The sequence below is a fragment of the Hippocampus comes genome, unplaced genomic scaffold, assembly GCF_001891065.2.
Source record: "Hippocampus comes isolate QL1 unplaced genomic scaffold, H_comes_QL1_v1.1 scaffold348, whole genome shotgun sequence".
Classification (NCBI taxonomy): Eukaryota; Metazoa; Chordata; class Actinopteri; order Syngnathiformes; family Syngnathidae; genus Hippocampus; species Hippocampus comes.
Window position 1 is genome coordinate 416,142 of NW_017806071.1, and position 22,576 is coordinate 438,717.

At 42.3% G+C, this 22,576-nt stretch overlaps 1 protein-coding gene across 4 annotated transcripts; it reads left to right on the forward strand.

Moving 5' to 3' along the window:
• Positions 1-2,817: 2,817 nt before the first annotated feature.
• hccsb (holocytochrome c synthase b) lies at positions 2,818-6,457 on the forward strand. Of its 4 annotated transcripts, none has more exons than XM_019893860.1 (8): positions 2,818-2,880; positions 4,341-4,459; positions 4,534-4,584; positions 4,701-4,831; positions 5,029-5,177; positions 5,345-5,464; positions 5,540-5,626; positions 5,891-6,457. In XM_019893860.1, exons 2-8 carry the CDS (start codon positions 4,351-4,353, stop codon positions 6,087-6,089), a joined length of 846 nt encoding a protein of 281 aa, XP_019749419.1. In that variant the 5' UTR covers positions 2,818-2,880; positions 4,341-4,350; the 3' UTR covers positions 6,090-6,457. The 4 variants fall into 4 exon arrangements, with proteins under 4 accessions (XP_019749419.1, XP_019749418.1, XP_019749420.1 ...); XM_019893859.1 differs by lacking the exon at positions 2,818-2,880 and adding an exon at positions 3,611-3,745; XM_019893861.1 differs by lacking the exon at positions 2,818-2,880 and adding an exon at positions 3,611-3,745 and having other exon boundaries at positions 4,537-4,584.
• Positions 6,458-22,576: the final 16,119 nt, after the last annotated feature.

Below are 22,576 nucleotides of genomic sequence, written 5' to 3' on the forward strand. Positions count from 1 at the left end.
AGAATGTGTTGGGGGGGGGAAAAAAACTCTACACAGTCAAGTCCGAATGCCAAGACAGGTAAATGGAAAACCTGCATTTACCAAAGCAAACAGCTGTCATGTTCGCACTAGCTATACAGTCGTGTTGATATGTCTGGAGCTGCACGGTTTACACACACTCACACAATCACTTCGCATAGCTGTCTTACTTTTTGCTGCCGCACAACAAGAGAGGCGGCAAGACAGCACACTGACAAAGAGGAGCCTCTGTCAGTGCCGGAGTGTCAAGTAAGATCGATGACAAAAAGGAGCATATGGTTTGCTTTTAGCGTGGGGCTGTTAACTTCATTTCCAAGTGTTTGGGTTGAGATTGGGTTGACACGAGTGGGTCAGAACGTCACGCCACTAGTTTGTGAATGGAGAATAAAAACAAATGGTACGAGCCACAGACTTGAGAAGGGCTCGCCGACGTAACATGCTGCTTTTATAACAATGCAGACGGCTGTGGAAAGTCGTGTGTGCATTTATTCCATCTCCATCCTCTGTTGTCCTCACTCGGAGGGCTACTTTAGCATGCCGGTGGGAGGCTAAATTGTGCACTTGCTGATAAACGTCTACCTCTGTGACATTATAAAATTGTTCAAGTTAACATATGGCACTTCATTTGTATTACGAACCAAGCACAAAAGACAAGTGATGCACACAAAGCCTGAAATCTGATTGGACACACACACAAAAAAAATAAATCTTCAGCCAACAGAAATACTGCAAGATTAGGAATAGCGTTCTAAATGTAAGTCAGTGCTTCTGATGATGTTTAGGCTGTGAATAGAATTTTATTTGTATGCCTGGGTACTTTTTAATGGTGGTTGGGGGGGGGGAGTATTTCTTGTGTGGGGAGTTTGGCTGTAGGGGTGGAGTGCACCTTGAGGCCATATGTGGACCAAACCACAAACGGCATAAAAGTACGTTCTCACGGGAACATTGATATAGCCTGTAGGTAAAACTTAATAGAACGTTGTATCGCTTTTGGTGAAGACATTCCAATTATTGAATCAGAATTATATAATTGGCTCTTATTTCAATATATGCCCCTTATCTTGGATGCGCAGTATATCGGGAGCATCATTTTATTGATTTTGTTTCTAAGAAAGAAAAATACATGTCCCAATGAGTGATGTTAGTAATGAAGTTGGTAACCGTCTGCATGTGATTTCGGCTACCTGCAGCTGCTTGTGAGTGTTCTTATTTTGTATTCCTGTGTTTGTATTGAATATTTTGAAATTACTGTCACAATATCAATACAAAATAACAATGCGCTGCTATTTTTATTTTATTTTTTTCCCTGAATGATTGTGTAGAGTTGCAGTCGTTGAGGCAATCATGCTGCAGTGCAACTTCGCTAGTAAGGTATCATCAGGCAACTCAGTTGGAATTAAAAACAAAAGTAGCAAGCAGCCTGTAAGTTGTGGCTAAATAATGTGCTCAATATGACGCCCTGCATCATCTGTGAAAAATAGCCATGGAGGGGAAAAAAGGCTTTTGAGACCATGGTTAGCAGCTCTGTGACTTGTTACTACGTTGAACCAAATACTGCATTGCCATACTGGACAAAACAGCTGGGACACATTTTAAATGAGGCAGTGTGCGACATTTATTTTGAAATTATTGTCACAATATCACTACAAAATACCAATGCGCTGCAATTTTTTTTTCCCCTGAATGCTTGTGTAGCGTTTCAGTCGTTGAGGCAATCATACTGCAGTGCAACTTTGCGAGTAAGGTATCATCAGGCAACTCAGCTGAAATTAAAAACAAAAGTAGCAAGCAGCCTGTAAATTGGGGCTAAATAATGTGCTCAATATGACGCCCTGCATCATCTGTGAAAAATAGCCATGGAGGGGAAAAAAGGCTTTTGAGACCATGGTTAGCAGCTCTGTGACTTGTTACTACGTTGAACCAAATACTGCATTGCCATACTGGACAAAACAGCTGGGACACATTTTAAATGAGGCAGTGTGCGACATGTGGACAACCACCTTGTTTCGCTTTGCTCCATGTGTTTTTCTCTTGGGTTGGATGTGATCTGTTGTCATGACAGCCAGACACTGAAACGACACTGCTCTAAATGACTGTAGATGGCACAACACAGCGCAAGATTCATTCGCCCTTGCTTTCAAACAGAACTCGCCAAAGTGTGACCCTCGCCTGTCAGAAGGAGCACGTTCAAAAAGCAGTTGTGTCTTGCGCATTAAGATAACTTGATCCATGGCAAAGTCGAGAGCAAAACTCAATATAAATGCAGCAGGATATCACCGGTGGAACATGTATTCTTTTATTCTTCCTCTGTATTTAGATATTTGTTTAAAAAGACTAAATAAAATATATGTACTTATTTTTGAATACGTTCAGGCATTTTAAATAAAAAAAACAAATTGCATCTGTTCAAATGAATTTACAATTCAAAATTTTTAAAAAAAAGTGTGATAATTTCATTCAACGTTTTTACATAAAAAAAAGTTCAAAACATATAAAAGCCAAAAAATAACGTACTAAACGGAGATATTTTTTTCAAGTGAATGCAACATCAAAAGGATCAGGAAAGTGATTTCACAAATTAAAATAAATATATCTGTCGATGTAACTCCAATCAACAATGCAAGTTTTATTCTCCAACAGAGGGTGGCGGTAATGTACCTAAACCCTGTATGAGAATCACATAAAATGAAGAAGAAGAGGATGGGTACGCCTTTCTGCGTCATGACGTCATTCAATACGTACTCACAGAGTTCCATAACCCAGTCGCGAGCCTTTGACTCGTTGACATTGGAATAGAACGTGGGCAGAAGTACTTCACTCCGTGCTTGTTTTGATCTTTTGTTATCACGCTCCACGTTATATGTAAGTAACCCCTCGAGACATCTTTTGCCCATTGTGTATTTTTCACTGGGCGTACCGATTTTTGTTAGGAACTTCTGTTAATATTAGCAGTGCTGCTAGCTTGTCTGTACTTGTAAGCATCTATATAAGCTATTTGATTGATTTATCACTGTATTGAATTTGCCAATACAACGCAAGTATGTTTGTTTAGAATTTCAAGTGGCGCTCCTAAAGTGCTAATTGTTAGCAATGACGTTATTGTGCGAGCAAAACTCAATATAAATGCAGCAGGATATCACCGGTGGAACATGTATTCTTTTATTCTTCCTCTGTATTTAGATATTTGTTTAAAAAGACTAAATAAAATATATGTACTTATTTTTGAATACGTTCAGGCATTTTAAATAAAAAAAACAAATTGCATCTGTTCAAATGAATTTACAATTCAAAATTTTTAAAAAAAAGTGTGATAATTTCATTCAACGTTTTTACATAAAAAAAAGCTCAAAACATATAAAAGCCAAAAAATAACGTACTAAACGGAGATATTTTTTTCAAGTGAATGCAACATCAAAAGGATCAGGAAAGTGATTTCACAAATTAAAATAAATATATCTGTCGATGTAACTCCAATCAACAATGCAAGTTTTATTCTCCAACAGAGGGTGGCGGTAATGTACCTAAACCCTGTATGAGAATCACATAAAATGAAGAAGAAGAGGATGGGTACGCCTTTCTGCGTCATGACGTCATTCAATACGTACTCACAGACGTTCCATAACCCAGTCGCGAGCCCCTTGACTCGTTGACATTGGAATAGAACGTGGACAGAAGTACTTCACTCGGTGCTTGTTTTGATCTTTTGTTATCACGCTCCACGTTATATGTAAGTAACCCCTCAAGACATCTTTTGTCCACTGTGTATTTTTCACCGGGCGTATCGATTTTTGTGCGGAACTTCTGTTAATATTAGCAGTGCTGCTAGCTTGTCTGTACTTGTAAGCATCTATATAAGCTATTTGATTGATTTATCACTGTATTGAATTTGCCAATACAACGCAAGTATGTTTGTTTAGAATTTCAAGTGGCGCTCCTAAAGTGCTAATTGTTAGCAATGACGTTATTGTGCGTTTTAAAAAATAAATGTCCATGTATCATATCACATAATTATCATTGTTTTTATGTCATACGCGGATAATTATGATGCACATGCGTGCGTGGTAATTAATACTCTTGAGGTTACACAATGTGTTTTATTTGCCGTCAGATTTTGGTTGTGACGTAAACTGAGACCGGTCAGTGGGAATGATGAAGTATTAATACTTGCAGGTCCTTGTATGAGGGTTGATTTTAAGCTTGCAGTATTTTTTTTAACTAACACGGAAGTCTTGCTATGTCCGAAATGTGAAACATGGTATTAACATTCCGCATTATAGTACAGCGTATTCTCATCTTTGTGTGTGTGTTTGTTGCCACATCAGATCAGGCGGGATGGGGGCCTCGACTTCAACACCTGCTGCTCCCACAGTTCAAGCAGAGGCAATGGTTGCTACCCCTCCTCAAGGCTGTCCTATGCACAAAGAAAATCAGTCTGTTAAAGGTGATGATGCATAATGTAATAGCATGGAAACTGTGGTATTATCTAATTTGTGTATCTCTTATGTTTCTTAAAAGTAGTCTCCCCCCCGTCAGAGTGTCCCATGCATCAAGCTAAGCCAGTTATAGGTCGGTATAGCGTTGATAGGTCGAGTCCCATATGCATTAAGTTCCTTAATGTCTACATTGTTTTGTGAAGTCAAATCGCTCATTCCTTCTTCTCTGGTGCTCCGGTCTTGTTGCAGTGTCTCCGCCTTCGGAGTGTCCGATGCACAAGGCCGAAGCCGGCCCAGTTCACCAGGATCGGGCCTATGAATTTGTGGAGTGTCCCATGAAAGCTGCAGCTGGCAATAATGACATCGACCCAGCAAATATGGTACAAGAAATACTCGATGCTGTTTCTGTTTGTTGAAAAGGCAATGAAATGTTATATATTCAAAACAATGAACAGCGGTCACTACAGTGGACAGTTTATGACGTTATCAGGTTACAGGGTTCAGGAAAGGGTTAATTGCAGTTTTAAGCCTCAATAGGATTGTTTCGTAACATTTCTGTCACGACCCATGTTCTTAGATGCCTCCTCCAAACCAAACGCCGGCCCCAGACCAACCCTTCAAGTTATCCCTCGCCAGAGAAGAATCGACGATTCCCCGCCATGGCACCGAAAAGCACTGGGTGTACCCATCCGAACAGATGTTCTGGAACGCCATGCTGAGGAAGGGGTTAGTGAAGCGGAGATGTTCCTCCTCTATACAGTAGTGGTTATAGCTCATGATGTATTTTTCGAGGTGAACATCAGCTCTCACGTTTTTAGCTTTGCACTGAATGAAACCAGTGGATAGAGCAGCATCGTCGAACAGCAGACAGTTTTGTGTTATTGTGCACCCAGGTGGCGCTGGCGCGAAGATGACCTCGCTGCTGCCGACATGGGCAACATCATCAAAATCCACAACAAGAACAATGAACAAGCCTGGCAGGAGATCCTGAAGTGGGAGGCGCTGCATGCAGGGTGAGTAGATGGGCAACAAACCATCCCCCTGGCCACATTTTAGCTACATCAGTTAACAGCAACATCTTCCTGCAGCGAATGCCCATGTGGTCCAATGTTGAAGCGGTTCGGCGGTAAAGCCAAAGAGTACTCGCCGAGGGCTCGCTTCCGCCATTGGATGGGGTAAGCTGAGCTTTACCGTGATGTGAATATGGATGCCTACCAGATATTTGTGTTTTACTTTATTTTGTTTCTTCGATCCAAAGTAGAGTAGCAGCATCTAGTGAGATCAAACACAAGAGCAGCATTTACTTTTTTCTGCTCTGCTCTTCTGGAATAATCATACAAACAATGGATTCATTTTGTCAGAAACAACACTTGAGCGCTACCAAAAACAAACCAAAAAAATGGAATGCCTCATTTGCCTCATCTCTCTCTCTCTCACAGCTACGAGCTGCCCTTTGACCGTCATGACTGGATCGTCGACCGCTGCGGAAAAGAGGTGCGCTACGTCATCGACTATTATGACGGAGAAATCGACAAAGAAACGTACCAGTTCTCCATCCTGGATGTCCGCCCGGCCTTTGACTCCTTAGGTGCCGTCTGGGATCGTATGAAAGTGGCCTGGTGGCGATGGACCTCCTGAAGAACTCTTGCATGAACTTGAAACACACACACACACACACACACACGTTGCTCATTTCTGCTCTTTGCAAGTTTTGTGGTGCTGTGTGAAGAGAATCCGCTTTTTGGAAATAATCATGGCTTGTAAGAAACTCAACTGCAGCTAATTATGGAACTGTTTTTTTTTTTAACAGGATATGCATCTTAAATTTTTTTTGTGTACAAATTACCTCAAACTCTTACATAAACTACACAACATCAAATGCTCTGTAATAAATAGTTATTGATTGATTCATGTCAAAGTACCTCTCAGTGTTTGGAGACCACTGTTTTACGTGAATGAATGTACTGTAATACTGTAACGGAATACAAATATCCACAAACCTATTGTACACAATGTTAATGACTCAAGTTATGTTAACGGGTTTTCCTTAGCGGGATTCAACGTCTTGAGTTCACATTTGTGTTTGGAGAGGTCTTGTTTTCGTATCTCCAAACTATGACTGACCAGCATATTTTAAAATGTTAATATCTTCCTCTATAATCTTCGATACTGAATTGTGAAGTCAATGCTAAAGAGTTTTAGGAAAAGCGTAAGGCGCAAGTGATTCAGAAACAGCGACCCTCCAGCCTTATGGATGCAGTTTCAAATATGAACACAAGAGGGAGGTGTTTCACCAAGATTTATTTCTTGATTTGCAGTCATGGCAAACGAGTTGCGCATAGCTCGTAAACAGTTGCTCATGGCTGGTAGCAAGCATTATGACTACACTCACACAAAGTAGCACAGGTTAAAAAAATGAATTTAAAAAAAATCACTGTCAAAGAGCCAATCTGAGCAGCAGGCAGAGAATGGACTTTCGCAAGACAATACCAAAACCAGATTACAAATGACAATATTAAAATGAATTTAGGTAACGGATCTATTCATGTTCTTAGGAGGTGGGAAAAAAAAATGTAGTCAGAAGGAGCTATGCTCTTCCTCATCATGACATGAGCGTGTGGGTGCGTGCATGTGCGGTAACGGGTCGATGGCGGATGGTCAGCTCCTTGAAAAGTCGCTTTTCAGTCACTCCCGCTTGACAGTAAAAGACACATTTTGAAGCTTCGAAAAAGGCGACACACCCGGGGTAAAGAGGACGTTCGACCATCTTAGCCCACAACTGCTGGGAAGCTGTTTTGCTCCCTGCTTGTGTTGTTGACTATAAAATCACTTCTGTCCACAGGCAGTTGTGTACTTCTATAGCATTTGCGTCCTTCACAGCAGAGCTGCTTACAAGGCCACGGGAAGCCTGCTCGTGGATGCCTGCGGCGGTGACTATTGAGTTATACTCGCTTTTTTTTTTTGTGCACACCACAACAAAATACGATGTAATGTGCTCATTCGTGAGCCTCAGTGGTGCTGGCAGGCACGTTTCACGTCTCGAACCAAGCAAGCAAGCTGCGTTTACTGAACAAATGTTATACACTCCATTTACACATTGTGAAAGTTATCCCAATTGTACGCGAGAGTTTTTGCATAACAAGCCAATAGGCGTCAAGTTACGTAAAAAGACACATATTTTAAAATTTTGTAAATGACTAGGCAATCAACAAACATGTCACAAAACTTTATTACCAAACCCACCGTCACATATAGGATCCGTCTTTTCGGAGAAACTTGTTCAGATGGTTCAGGACACAAGGCAGGGGGAAAAAAAAATAAGTCCTTAAAGCTGAATCTCAAAACAATTTCCATGTCCAAACAACTGTCTATATTCTGGAGTGAATCTCTAGACGATGCCCTTGACAGACCGAAGCTACAGAAAGAAGAACCATAGCTGAAATCTTGAATCTTGAGCTCCTTTCGAAAGCGAAACAACAAGGTTATTTTCTTTGTGGTCATAAAAAGAGAGTGTACGCTTCACTGTACATGGTCCCGATCTTGGAACTGATGTATTCCTTCCTACTTAGTTTTCAGAGCGTTGATAACTGCACAGGATGCAAATAAAGTGAAACACCCAACCCAACATGCCTCGCCTGTTCACTGAGCCGAGAGGCCGCTCGCTACACATTTCCCAAACATTCGGAAGCTCTGATTATGTCTGCATTATGTTTTCCTATCCTCAAGTGGCTTTTGTGGAAGAAATGCCAAAAGGCACATATGGCCATGGTGAATTGATGATCAGCTCGGGGTTCTTTACGTAGGTGGGCAGAGAGAAAATCTGCTCCGCAGTTAAGGCAGCAGGCGTAACATGTCTTCGGGCTTTTGCATTGCATTATGTCAATGGAGAATCGGATTTCACTGCATCTGTGTTTGCAGTCCTGTTGGCGTGGTGGGTCATGATTGTGTTCTAAATCTAAAAGACATCGTGTTGAATAATAATAGAAATGTCGATGATAAAACTACAGTCGACAACAATCTTTCACCTCCCACGAACCAACCGTGTTTCAACACTTGAGTTGAAGCGTGACTTTCCCGCCTGTGCGTCGAGCTGCAAAACACACGAGATGTCCAAACCCGCCAGCAGTCCATTAAAAATTCACTTATTAAGATGTTTTTTGTGCTCGGGTGTACCGTAGCGTATTTCTCTATCGCCACCTGGTGGCATCTTGGTGCCAATGGGGTAATTTTACAAAACGAAAATGTATTTTAATTGCCAAAACTTGATAATGTAATCGAGACTGACAGTTTGGTCAATGTTTACAGAGAAGAGTCTAAAAGTAGAATGAAAAAACAATTTCAATAGCCTGATTAATTTGTGCCATCTCCCGAGATGCGTTTCACCTCACACCCTGTGGTCATATTTTGCTGTGAGGCTAAACCGTCGTATTGAAGCATGGCTATAAATGCCAAGAGAATATGTTCTTGTTTAATTGATGCCTTCTTTTCAAGTGCCCTGAGGCAATTTGTTTTTACTCCCTGCCCGAGGAGAAAGATCACATAACGTTGCACCTGCTGCTTCAAGATGGTGCCGATAGAATATTAAGAAGGTTCGAGGATGACCAATTCACTGTTGGTCAAGATGGTTTCCGGGATCGTTAGGGGCACAGCAAAAGACCTTTGGCTTGCATGGATGGAAAAAAAATGTGTGAATATAAAATCAACTCTACAATTCTGCAGTCCAAAATGGAATTCACAAAAATGAATGCAGGACAAATACATTTCCGAAAAGCAAGCTGTATGTGTTTCTTGTTCCACTTTTAAGGCTATGTCAAAGGATTCCCGCAAATGGAACACTTGTATTATTACAACAAAATAACTTGTGGTTCGTGATATGTTCACACCTTGACGAATACGGAACATAAGCACTCATAAAGCAGCGTGAAAAAGGTTTTCTTCAGACGGTAACAAAGTTTTTTTTTTCCTGGGCCGCTCCCTACAAAGCATCTCCTCTACCTCTTGGCAGTGATCGAGAATGGCTTTGACAACGAAGTAGACATCTCAATCAGAGCACGGCGCTTCATCACATATCTCCTCGGGGATGTAATCAGTCCTTCTCCAATTTGGCATAAGCTGCTTATCGTTCTACCGGGAGCAATGACCGACGACTTTTATGGTGTGGGCCACTGACAAACGGAGAGATATTCCCCATCTGCCTACTAGTGTCTTTTCACGATCGGGTTGATAAACTATCAGGGTTGAGGCCCTTTATAATTACTTCTGCAGTGATCATCCCATTTCACCCGGTATAAGGGATCAATATCGCAAGACGGCGCCTTGATGACTTACAAAGTCACATAATCTCACTTGATACCGTCTTCAATGAGGGGGCGAGGTAGGAGGTCTTTATTTGAGAGAACAATGGGCTATGGAAACACACGGATGAAAATAGAGTTGTGGCTTCACTGCTTCCGGGCTACTTGTTTTGTTCAAATATAATGCAGTGCAACTCAAAGTACATAAACATTTGATTCATCGGACGCATTTGTAACACTATTAAGAGTTGAATATGTATGTAGGGTTTTTTTTAAATGTCATTTTACTATAGGAAGTGGAGTATTCGCATGTAATATTACAGTGGCTTCCAATAATATTGAATATGATTTTAAGGAATATACGCCTCTGTGTCGTTTTTGATGATCAAGTGGCACACTGCGCTATTGTAATGCCATGCTGGTCATTATGGTGGCACTTGGAGAGGCAAGAATTTAATGAGGTGGTACGTGCTGTGAAAACTTTTGAGAATCGCTGACAAAAGTCACCCCACTCTTGCAATATAAATTCTGTTTTCATCGTCATCCTCAATAGCGATGAGTTATTCTTTCCAAAAACTTGTTACTTTTCCAAAATCAACAGTCTCATTTGCATTTTTGGCACCTTTCTGAGCAGGAAGGAGTGGGCGGGGGTATGGAAAGGGCACTAAAACAGGTCAAAATCCCAACGTCTTCCTCGAGGAATCGTCAAAATTCGGGTGATTGAGGATCACCGGAATAAAGTTTAAAATTGCCCGTAGGTCCCACAAGATGGCGGCAAGACGCTAATTTTATATTACACGCACCATTGGCATTGGCTTTGTCTTTTTTTTTTTTTTTTGTCTATAAATATCATTTTGTATGATGTTACAATCAGAACTATTCTTTAGACATAAACAACAACATAAATACACGAGAGATGCTCCTACTGATAGAACTGTATTTTATAATTAAAGTGTTGACAGTTTCATGTTCCTCATCACTTTGTCCAATAAGAGCAGGACATGACCCAAACCACATCAAAAGTGAAGTTGCAGCGAATGCATTTCAGTTGCAAACCACAATTACTTTTGAATGTTTTTTATTTTTCAAAGCACCTACCAACATTGTTGTAATATTGAGCACGAAATTAGATTCTCAACACAAACACGGCATACGTGCATCTGCTGTAGCATTCCATTATTTAGATGCAGCCCGCTTGGCTTTTATCTTGTCAGACCAGACTACTGCACAATCAAGCCGCATTACCTTTTGAAAGTGTCTAGAAAGGACTGGCAACAATAGCAACATTCACCTCAATTTTACATGCTGCAAATATTCGATGAGTCCCCACACCAACAAAGACAGACTCACCGCTGAGCACATCCTCCAAAGTGCTTCAGGACATGAGAGGAAATGGCAAAAGCACTTGCCCCTTATGCTAATCAAAGTGGATCTATTTAGTATTCTCTCCAGGAGCTCACTATATCCCCCCCCAACCCCTCTTAAGTTCACAATAACACAAAGAAACTCTGATTGTGCCCCCGATTTTAATTCTCTGGAAAACTTTGAACTCCAAATTGTACCTTGCCTCATGTCATCTCCATTTTACCATGCTCCAAGTAGTCAATTCACAAATGCGAAATACCAAGAAAGAATATTAGATTAGGAATTAGATTTATTGCTTGGTTATTAATTATTTCATCTGTTTGTTTGTTTTTTGGTGAAAAGACCACGTGGCTATTAAAAATGGGGAAATGTGTGACAGGAAAGGGAAATAGAACAAAAAGTATGTGATGCAAACAGGCATACGGTTTCATCCTTGAATCTGAACCTAAGGTTTGCAATTACACTGAAATACTGAAGAAAAAAAACAAATATATATATAAGAAAAGTCAATCGGCTAGCTTAAAACATAATAAAAAATGCCTTGGATGACGAAAATTAGCACGGATATTATGGTCATTCTAAAAACTTTGAAACTACTTCGGCACACACAGAGCAGCAACGCATACAAACAGAGTGTTATGCCTCTTTTTCTTGCTCTTTATTATGCCGCTTCTTTTCCAGTAGAACTCAGTGCTGCCGCGCATGTTGTGGCAGAAAGCGGTACTACACTTCTTGGCGCTCGTTTCATTTTGTGTTTAACCCACTGAATCTAAATTGAATGATGATAGAAATACAATTTCGAGTCCATTCCCTTCGGTTTTTTTCGTCGCACCACCACCACACAGATTTAAAATTGCCGTGAACGAGACGAAACAGCTCAAGTTCATTTGAATGCGCCGACAAGCACATCCCTCGGCCTTCTTTGTTGTGGAGGATGCTGTGAATCGGATGCATTTGTGGTCCGCAGCCAACTTCCAGTGGGGTCAATCAGAGTGGACCGACGCAGGGTCATGCTCACACACGGCTCTCCCAGGCTTTCATTAATATTATTTTGCTGCCGAGCCGTGTCGCTGGCTTATTGCTGCTCTATTGCGCGCTTCACATTTCAATGAGGCATACCTTTGTGCTTGAAGATATTTCATGACAAGGAATTATTCATTTTGGATGAAAGGCACACGAAAGCAGGGGTGGGAAAGGAATATGAGCTGTTAGATGGCAATCGCGAGCCTTGCAGTGTTGTAGACCTGCGATATTTGCCACGTCTTAGGCATGTCGTTTCAGTCCAGAGACTACTTCGACTTCATTTTGAGTTTAACATTTATTCATTCGTTACTCAACTTAAGTTGAGTGCCTTATAGGTTGTACATTTTGGAATTAAGACGTGTGTGTGTGTGAGAACCCAAAGGATTCATTCGTAATTGTCTGCTTGTGATGCTCCCACAAAATGGTTTCAGTGACGGTAAGGAAGAGAAATATAAGATCTTCAGACGGAAAATGGACATATTTTCCCCATTTGCATTGAAGATCTTGAGATATATATCAAAGGTCAACGTTTCACATTTTCTCAACAGCTTGAAGCAAGCACACTGGGCTTCTTATTTGGATGCTTTTCTTCTTTTCACTGCCTGAAAGTGATCTTATATGACATTGTTCCATTTCTTGACGGTGACAAGAGTGAGAACAGGTGCTGGTAAAATACTTTTAAAAACACATTTTAATAAGTTGAATGTGCTTAAATTGTATGGGATGAGTAAAACTGCATAGAAAATGTTTTTGATATGCTCTCACAATATATCACCTATCGCCTGCGGGTCTGGCACACGATACACTCCATAAACATTCGGACACTCCCAAGTTATTTGTGGCGTAAATCCTCCCTCATCGACACCGCAGCGTCCGATCGAGTCAGTCTGGCCAGAGCTCAAAATGCCTTTTGACACGGTGCCAACATGTTTGACCCTCGACACAAGCAAAATCCAGGCCAATTAAAGTGACGTGCAACCTCAGAGACAAAATAAATCAACGATACAAAAAATACTGCCACTAGAGGTCGCTGTTGCGCCGTTCTGCAGCTGTAATTGGCCGCTGAGGGTGACAAGCGTGGGCGGTGTGTGGCTGACATTCTATAGAAACGCAGGTTAATGAAAGTGGAAAGTGAGAGAGCGAGAGAGATTATGTGAACATTGGATTTAATTGGACTTCTTTAAATAGCACCGGAAAACACACAGATGTGCTTTGTGCATAGCTTTCAGTCTGTGGGCTCCGCTCACTCAAACCCTCACACTTGGGGAGAAGTAATCATCTTTGACATTCTTTGTTGTTGAGCACACGTGTTGTAGGACCATACTGTGATAGCACGGACAAAATAAAAAAAGAAGGAAGGGGTAGAGGGGGACGGTTTTACTCTTAATGTTTTTCCGAAGTGCCGCGTACTAATATTTACCGCCGAGAAGCATAAATTCCAAATTTGAACTAAAAGAGGTCATAAATGACACATCGATGAATTTGATCATTTATCGATCGTTGCGCCTCGAGGATATAACGCCGAACACACCGAGAAGGGCGCCGCTATCCGCCTAGCAAATCGAGTCTCAACGTCGATCACATGATCAGTGGCCGATCGTGCAAGTCAAATCTGAGATTCGCGGACATTCAGTCACACATTTTTCATTCGACAATTCGGAACAAAAGTCGCCATTGTGAACATTAATTGCTGTCACAATGCCTCCAGATGAGCTCTTTAAAAAAAAAAAAAAAAAAAACCTTCCGCATCCGCATGAAAAACGGCAATATTCATCCAATCGTTTTACTGGACTGTACATTGCGGCGTGACAGTGGATTCCACTTATTTCATCCAGTCGTCAATGACTCATGAATACGTACAATAAATGTGACCTTGTGCTTGTCTCTGATTTCTAGTCGGTACAAAAGCAAGCCTTGCTGCTTTGGCATATCTGCGCATTTCCCACACATCACTTGCGCAGAAGGCCGCTTGTGTATTTGCTACGTTTGAAAGGCGACTCGCTCCAGGGCCATCTGTGTGTGTATACGTGTGTGTGTGTGTGTGTGTGTTCGTGCGCGCGTGACTGGAAGTATATTGTGTTCAGTTTCTGCCATTTAGGAAGCAACGACCGGTGGCTTAAGGTCGATCAATTCTGTCTCTTCCTTTTCCTCTAATCAGACAAAAGGCATCGCCTTAATTGCAGCTGCAAAGAGGCCCCCTTTGCACCGACCGGGTGGACTTTTAATGTTTCCGCACATCCCCAGTTGCGAGCCATTTGTTCCTTCGTGTACATTTTGAGGCTGTCCACGTGGGGAGACGCGACTTACAACATATGCACTTGATGATGACGATTGTTGCGGTTCATTTAGCATGGAAATTTTTTTTTGTGTGTATGCTGGAGTGACGTAGTTATTTTAAGAGCAGCACTTTTCAGGATTCAATCTTTTTTTTCCTTTGATTCTTGATCAGGTCAAAAGTAGTTGTCGCTCTAAAAGTGAAAATGGGAGTGTGTGCGTTATGTAGTACGGTAACTCTGCAAACTGTGTTTTGGATCCTATCCGCTTTTATTTCCGTAAAAATCATGTTTATGCTGCTTTTTTTTGTACTTGCTAATGCCCGTGGCATCTTGGGGCTGAAGTTAATTGAGGAGCTTCCATTCCCACCATATTATGGCATCTATAAGCAGTGCCATGAGAGTATCGATTTTGATTTTGCCCATTCACTCAGTGTGGTTTCACTTTAAAAAAAAAAAAAAATCCATTCACTCAGTTTGACTTTGGTGAGGTTTCACTTTAAAAAAAAAAAAGGTGTTCCTTGCTCGTTGGGCTTTTGTGCGCACCAGTTCTCGTCAGCACCGGAGTCAACCAATCAGCTCGCGCCAGCCGCTCGTGCCGTGTCCAGGTGTACCACATTTTCTCATCAGTTTGCTTGTATTTAGTTCCCAGGTTTCTCACAGGCCTCTTTTGGTTCATTGTCGTCTCTGTCGTCTTGTGTCAACATTTCCCTGTTGATTGCGGTGCTTGATGTTTTGTTGCTTTGTTACTTAATTTTTTTTTTTTTTGGGTGTGGTCAATCTAATGTTTTGATCTTTGTTACTTAATTTTTTTTTTTGGGTGTGGTCAATCTAATGTTTTGATTTATCCACACGCTGTTTTTTTTTTAATGGAAAAAAAATGTTATTTGATGATTGATGCCTTGTTTCCCCGCTTTCCTGCATTTGGGTCCTCCACTTTTGCCATCAACCCTGCAATGCAAAGCCATATTTCTGATGCACAAGTTACACACAAAAAAAAAAAATGTACATAAATGTTTGAAAACAGACCGTTTGAGATTTCTTATGGACGTAAACAACTCGCATTGGACACGTTTCATCGATCACAGCTGCAGAAAAAAAAAGAGCTAACAGGTGTATTGAGTTAAAAAGAAGCCTCAAGTCAAATGCGATGGTCGCAATTTATTTTTCTTGGCAAAAGTCTCAACCCCCCCCCAGGAAGCGAGTGAAAACCCCCTCTGCAAACGACAAAGGCGAGAGACCCTGAAGGCTCTTGTTTTGGGATGTAAACAAGACACTCCTGGCGTTGCTTGGATACGAGTTTGAGATACGGAAATCTGAAGCGCCGCACGTCCAGCCAAGCAAACAATTTCTATGTTCGAATCATAACCATGCGTTTACTCATGTGCGCACGCTAAAAGCAAGCGGTGCATTTTATTCGGACCCTTGACGGTGTGACTGTTGTTTTTTGTCACGCGATGACAGTTCCGTTTTTGTGACTGCACTGTACATGAGCTAATTTTCCCGTGGCCCCGAAAAAATGTTTAATCAGCTCTTCGCATAACTTGTTCACAACTAATTTATGGATTTCTAGATTTGACCTCACTCAAGTCAACTATTTGTTCAATTAGCTTTAAAGTTTCTATTTTTTCCAGACAATGGTCTTTTTTTGATGACATTGCTTTTCAAATCTTACCTGGCTGACAGTTTCAGCTGTCACTTCAGCCTTCATCAGAGCTCTCACTGCTTCCTTGTGACAGCTATTTGTTTGTTGTTTTTTCCTTTAGTGTTGAAGTGAGCGTAAACAGGGTAACAACATTATTGCAAAATGGCAACGTCATTTATTACACATGACATTTTAACATTTCAGGGCAGATTTTAGCGAGGATAATGCACGTTGCCACGCCTGATTTTCTTTCGCGGGGCCACATAAAATGATGTGTCGGGCCAGATCTGGCTCCCCGTCCTTGACTTTGACACCTGTGATGTAGAGTATCTATCCACGGGGATAAATAAAGTTTTCTGAATCTGAATCTGAAGGATGGATGTATACATAGATGTATATACTAACTCCATGGGGGGGAACTCCTGAGCAAATAAACAATTCCTGACTGCTAAGCTAGCTCCCTTCTTTTTTTAATACCGGCAGTATTAAAAGAATGATGTGTGGCATGTTCCTGGGTTTAAAAACCTTTTTTTCTTTCCTCCCCACTCTCCACCTTACTTATCACCTCTGATGGAAAAGGACTGATAGACTTCTCTTAATCCCGCTTCAGGCTTCAAGCCTTTCCGAGTAGCAGGAGAAAAGGATTTAATGTCGGCTGAATCTATTTCCTTGAGGGCTCCTTACACTCTGAGGGGCATTTTGTTGGTGTCAAGTGCCTAACATCCAGTTAATGGAAGCAAAAACACCCGATGGCTTTTCCCCGGGCCGCATAGGTGTTAATATTTTCTTCCTATATGGCACTCTCGTATTACGGGAAGATGATCCCAATGCGGCAGCGACTTTATGTTATGAAGATGTTTTTTTTATCACGACAGGTAATGTTTCCCGTCTTAGGAGCCTTCCCGGCGTCGATCATTCAAATTAACTCTTCGGATGGTCGTAGCAGCAAGGCGGATAGTTGGCGAGCGAGACCGCTTCACCGTAAAAAGAGATACGGGTTCAATTTTTAAGTTTTGTATGTTCTCACTGTGCCGGCGCGGGGTTTCTCTGAATATACTTCATCGTTAATTAAATATTTATTCGTAGCACAAATGTTGGGGCAGCGAGCGGGCGGCAGGGGCGCATGAGAATAAAAATAAAGTGAGTCGAATGGCGGCAGGAAAACACCGAGAAATGTGACTGAACACGAAGCTTCTGTGAATGCATGCGCAGGGATAAGAATACAATTATTAGGCACTGACTTTGATGAATAATTTTGACGCACGCCGCAAACTGAAAACACGACTTGCGGGAAGGGGGTGCGAAAAGTAACAAAAATCCAAACATCTTCAGGCGGAGTAACGGATGAGTCTATAAGGCAGAGGTGTCAAACTCATTTTTGTCGCGGGCCACATCGTCGTTACGGTTTCCCTTGGAGGTCCGTTATGAATTTTGGGAAACCATATAAATGTTTAATCACCTCCACAGATTACATACACAGGGCACAACAAATTGATGGATAACTAGTTTTGAAATCAGAAGTCGAAAATAACGACTGTTATTGTGGATTACACATGACAACTTGAAAATTTGGTTCAGATTTTAGCGAGCATCATGGAACTTGACATGCTTGATTTGCTTTCGTGGACCACATGAAATGATGTGGCGTGCCAGATCTGGCCCCCGGGCCTTGAGTTTGACATCTGTTCTATAAGTAATTAAAAAAAAAAAAAATAGTAGGTCACTGGAAATTCAGCTTGACAAGACTTCTCAAGCGATGTCAGAAATGAAAACCTAAGTGGTGACCAAGACAAACTGTCAGTCTGAAATCGTTTGCGGTACCGTGAGGCCACATTATCCGCCATTTCGTTTCATTTGAGCAATTCTCGCCACCAACCACCCACGCTCTTCATGTCATCCTGAGGTGTTCTTTCATGCCAGTGTTACCGTCTGAGCCTGGAAAAAAACAAAAAGAAGACAGCTCTGCTCTTTGGACTTCCACTCCCATTTACCTCCCATTAAGCCCAGAGAGTCCACAGCTTTTCCATTGGTTATTGATCAGCTTCACAGCATTTGTCGGCTACCGTTCTCGGAGAAAATGGGCTCGGGCGCTGCATTTTCATTAGATGACGCCACGGACAAATGGCAAGGAAGTGGTCAAAGGCATCAAGTCCAACATTCAGTCAATCAAACGCGATGGCTCTCTGTCAGCGTATTCGCTGTCCTTCAAGTCGGTTTATTAGGGTGAGGCTGTTTGTCTGAATCTTGACCAGGTCGGCTCGTTTGGACCGGAATTCTCGGGCCCCCTGTCAAGTACGATTGTAAGATTGAGAACACGTTATCAACAGCAGAAGGGGGAAGAAAAAAAATGATTTCTTTCTGTACCTTTTTTTTTCTTCAGTATACTTAAGTGAGAGAACATGCGTTTTTTTTGGATCTTCACCTGAACCGTTCTGTAATTGTCGACTCTGAAATTGATTAGCAGTCTGTCCATGACGTCAAGATGAATTAGGCTTCACATCCCTTCCCAAACCCGCTTGGGAAGCCGTATCGGAAATGGATGGATTGATTGATGGCATCGACCTGACCGGAATGGACAGAAGCCAGCCAATAAAGACGGACTCTTAATGAGATCAAAGCCCTTTGGAATAACCGCGTCCCCGTGTCCCCCCTGCTTCATCACATTTCCACAGCCTCACTAACGAGCAACCGCTCCCGTGCATTCTCAAAGTTGATCCACCACTCGGTTTGTTTACGCCGCCTTTCTGAAAAAAAAAAAGGAGTCATCATAGCAGGGGACGGCATTTATGAATCTCATTCACCCGACTGTATGCAAGGCTTTTATAAAGGCGGAAAAAATAAACGTACGACTAGGAAGTGCATTCTTGTCGTCCGTTTCGCTACAGGTCATGCAGCGTTTGTAGAAAAGTGCGAACACGGGGCGAGACCAGCTTAAAAATGTCAACTGTGATCCAGCCCCCCCTAACGTCAAATCCATAAGGGTACGTTGCTTTTTTTGGGGGCTGTTTTCCTGTCACGACGGGGCTTAATCCTCCCCGTTGTCTCAATATCAAGTGGAGAAAGCATGAAATAATAGAGCAACACGGGAGAAGGAGGAGGTGCATTATGTCCCTGAAGAGCATCCTCCGGGGAAATAGCCCACCCCCAACCCCTGGTAAACCCACAGGAAGATTATTAAAAACCCACCCCCTATTCATATTGACCCCTTATTCCTCCTCCACTCGATACATTTACTTCCCCATACATAATGGGGCTCATATACATCACAAAAGCCGAGGCACAAGCGCAAGGCCGAATGGTTCGTTAATAGCCACGCATTCCATTTCACGGGAAACAACACGCGCGAGACGACAAAACATTCAAACTGGGCTATTTTTTTTTTTTGTTTTTTTCCCCCCCCAGAAGGTGGAATGAAGTAACCTGACTGCTGTTCAGGAAAGACACCGTATTTCATACTACACCGGTGTCGTATAACTTTCAAGCGGTGTTCAGTTTCTACATTGGACGCACCTTTTGATGCTTTGATTTCGACCGAGCGGCTTTTGACTTGCAGATTTCGACCTGGACTGACGAAATGAAGCGCATTTGCGATTATTCAAGGCACGATATTTGATGTGCGTAAAGCGTAAGTTGAGTCCATTTTGCACATTGCATGTCGCACTGCTGACCGAAGACGGACATTTCTATTGTTCAAATTGAATTCATCACAAGGAAAGCGATGGCGTAGAGTTTGCGGGTCGGGGTTAAACTTCAAGCCTGGAGGAGTGCAAGTCAAGGCCTTGCTTGTTTTTTTTTGGGGGGCGGGGTTTGCATACAAATACTGTCAATGGGCCTTCGGGCTCACAAACTGTGCGCTTGTGTACGTTTCTGCAGAATGAGACCCAAAAGAACAAAGGAAACAATTGATGGGATGATTTAGATTCAGTTAGTTCATACCTGATGCTTTTACTATCATCTAGCACCCGCAAAGTCGCCACAAACTGCAGCGCAAGGGATGTGAAATGTGGCCCGTTGTATTTAGAAGTCGCAAAGAAAGTCAATTGGTGGGTAAAGTGAGACGAGACCTCAATCAAGGTGGACAAACACCGCGGTATGATACAATAAAACGACGGAGCAGTAAACGGTTCCGCCTGATTGGATGAAGCTCTGCAGTGGTTTGAAGCGAAACAAGTTCCCGAGTGAGGGACGCCGCACATATTCTTGCCTTCGTTAAATTCGGCGAGAGCATGTTTCCGAGTGCTTTACGGTCATTAACGGTGACCTTCCCGGTTTGAACCTCTCCACATTTTAGATTGGCGGAAAAGCCTCCGAGTCACAGTGTACCAGGAGGATTATTTGATGCTCCAGACTGATTTCATGCTGAAATGTATTTTGTGGGGGAGTGTTTTAGTTACGAGTGTCGGTCCTTTTTCTGCATTTTAATAATTGAACATGTTCAAGGGGACACATGAGGGACCTGATCATATATATCAGAAAAAAAATACAACCTATCACCACAATAATTTCATTTTTTGGCTTCTCTGAGATGTCAGGAATTAGCATCCGAACACTAAAAACAAATATTTCCGTTCAGGGTAATAAAATACCCCTTCGATAATTGACGAGGCTCCCCAGCGTTTGATGAGACAAAGGGCCCATTTGGTTTGCCACACTTTTAACCGGCCCACCGAGGCTTTGTGTTGCTCCCGTGCCGTTGATCAGTGGTGGTCACTGGGTACATTGGAGAAGAGCCACCATAGCAACAGAGCTATTTGAAATCAATGGGGTCATAACTGTGGCGCAAATAGACAGAAAATTGGGCTCCTCGCTTGAGGCCAGAGGATGCCGTGGCTTGCATCAATAGCTGCTACCCTCGAGTGGAAGATGCTGCACCCACCAAGCTTGAGCTCCAAATTGAATTCCATGGAAAGATAGATGGGGAAAATGAAAACATTGACAAACCTCCAGGAGCTGAATGAAAGCTTCAATATGTCCCCCCCTGCCCCCCACTTCCACAATCAATGGCATACAAAAAGAATATGATGATCCCGAGACATCTGAGTCCGTGTACCGAACACTGTGCTCCATTTCGTCGCGTAAGCGATGACAAACTGGCAGCTAGAAGATGAAGGATCATGGCAGTTAGGAGTGGCAGCAATAATTGTGTGTTCCCGCAGAGCGACTGGACGGCATGGACTCGCCTGAACACAAACAAAAGCCGGAATGGAACATTATTGGTGCCATACTTTTTTCAAGCGATGTCAATATTCGGAAGCGTTATTTGATAGAATTATTCATCTTGGTCAAGCTAACGCTAACGGAACAGAATAGCTCAATGCTAACAGATAATGCGGAAAGATGGTCGAACGGAAATTAGCATAGACTTGATGGCTATTAAAATCCTGCGACTTTCACGCACTGTTTATTGAGCAGCAATGCATACAAACGGAGCATACAACGCTCCTCACAGGCATACATTTTCTGTCACTGGAGCTCGTTGGTTGGGGACCGTCTCGCCCATGTAGCATCGGAAAGCTAAACGAACAGATCTTTGGGTTTATCCATTTGATCAGATGTTCTGATCTCTTTTTTTTTTAGCGAATCTGACGTTTCAAAAGGAGACAGGGTGGCCATATCCTGCTTCCCAGGTGGTATGCACTCTAACATATCTGCTTTACTGGACTTCATGTATATATATTTACGTACTCGTTTCATTAGAACACCGAGGACATGACCTGGTCGATGACACGACTCACCAACCCACAGACTCCCCAGGGGGGTTTAACACAATCAGCAACAGCACCACGATTAAAGGGATACATGGTCTGGTTGGACGCAGCAGGCGACAAGCACGTCCACACCAGGGGTGCCATGATAGGATTTGAATCCTCAAACCCTTTCTGGGTTGCAATCATATTTCACAACTCTGTTCTTTAGCTAGCATAGCCAACAGAAGTCATGAGCAGATTCTATTGTGTAAACCTCATTGGAAAAAAAAAAGTCTAATTCAGAGACGGGGGGGAATAAAACTTCCCCTGCCTTTTGTGTCCACCGTATTGTAACTGACCTCTTTGCAAAGACAAAGTGTCACGCAGTCTGCCACGACCGAAGACAAAGAGCCGTTCTGTAAGCGTTTATGTGCACCGCTTCTCTCCATCGCGTATTGTGTTCCAATTATCCACCTGAGGAATGGGAGTCGTGGTTGCCTCAGTCGGTGGAACCTCGATGTCTCCCCGCCGAAAACACAATCTCCTGTCAGACGGGATGTACTTGCAGTCTCATTTGGACTGTTGTGTTTGGGTTTTGTGATGTTTCTCCCCCCCCCCCCCTTTGAATGTATGTGTTTTCTTGTGCTACGAGTTACATGTTTTTGTTTTTAATGAATTATATGAATAATTCAAACCAGGTATGTGATTGAGCTTTGGCTATTTAGGTTGACTAAAGGTGAGGTTTTATAAAGGTGAATGACAAGGCTCAAATAGGGGCTTCAACACTCATTAAAATATCAGCCTACAAAGATGAAAATCAAACAAACACGGACAGCAC

Bases quoted from the DNA above. Each gene is read 5' to 3' on its own strand.
- hccsb (XM_019893860.1), top strand. From the start codon at position 4,351: ATGGGGGCCTCGACTTCAACACCTGCTGCTCCCACAGTTCAAGCAGAG. The intron at 5,465-5,539 runs GTGAGTAGATGG...ATCTTCCTGCAG, and splicing joins TGGGAGGCGCTGCATGCAGG to CGAATGCCCATGTGGTCCAA. The intron at 5,627-5,890 runs GTAAGCTGAGCT...TCTCTCTCACAG, and splicing joins CGCTTCCGCCATTGGATGGG to CTACGAGCTGCCCTTTGACC.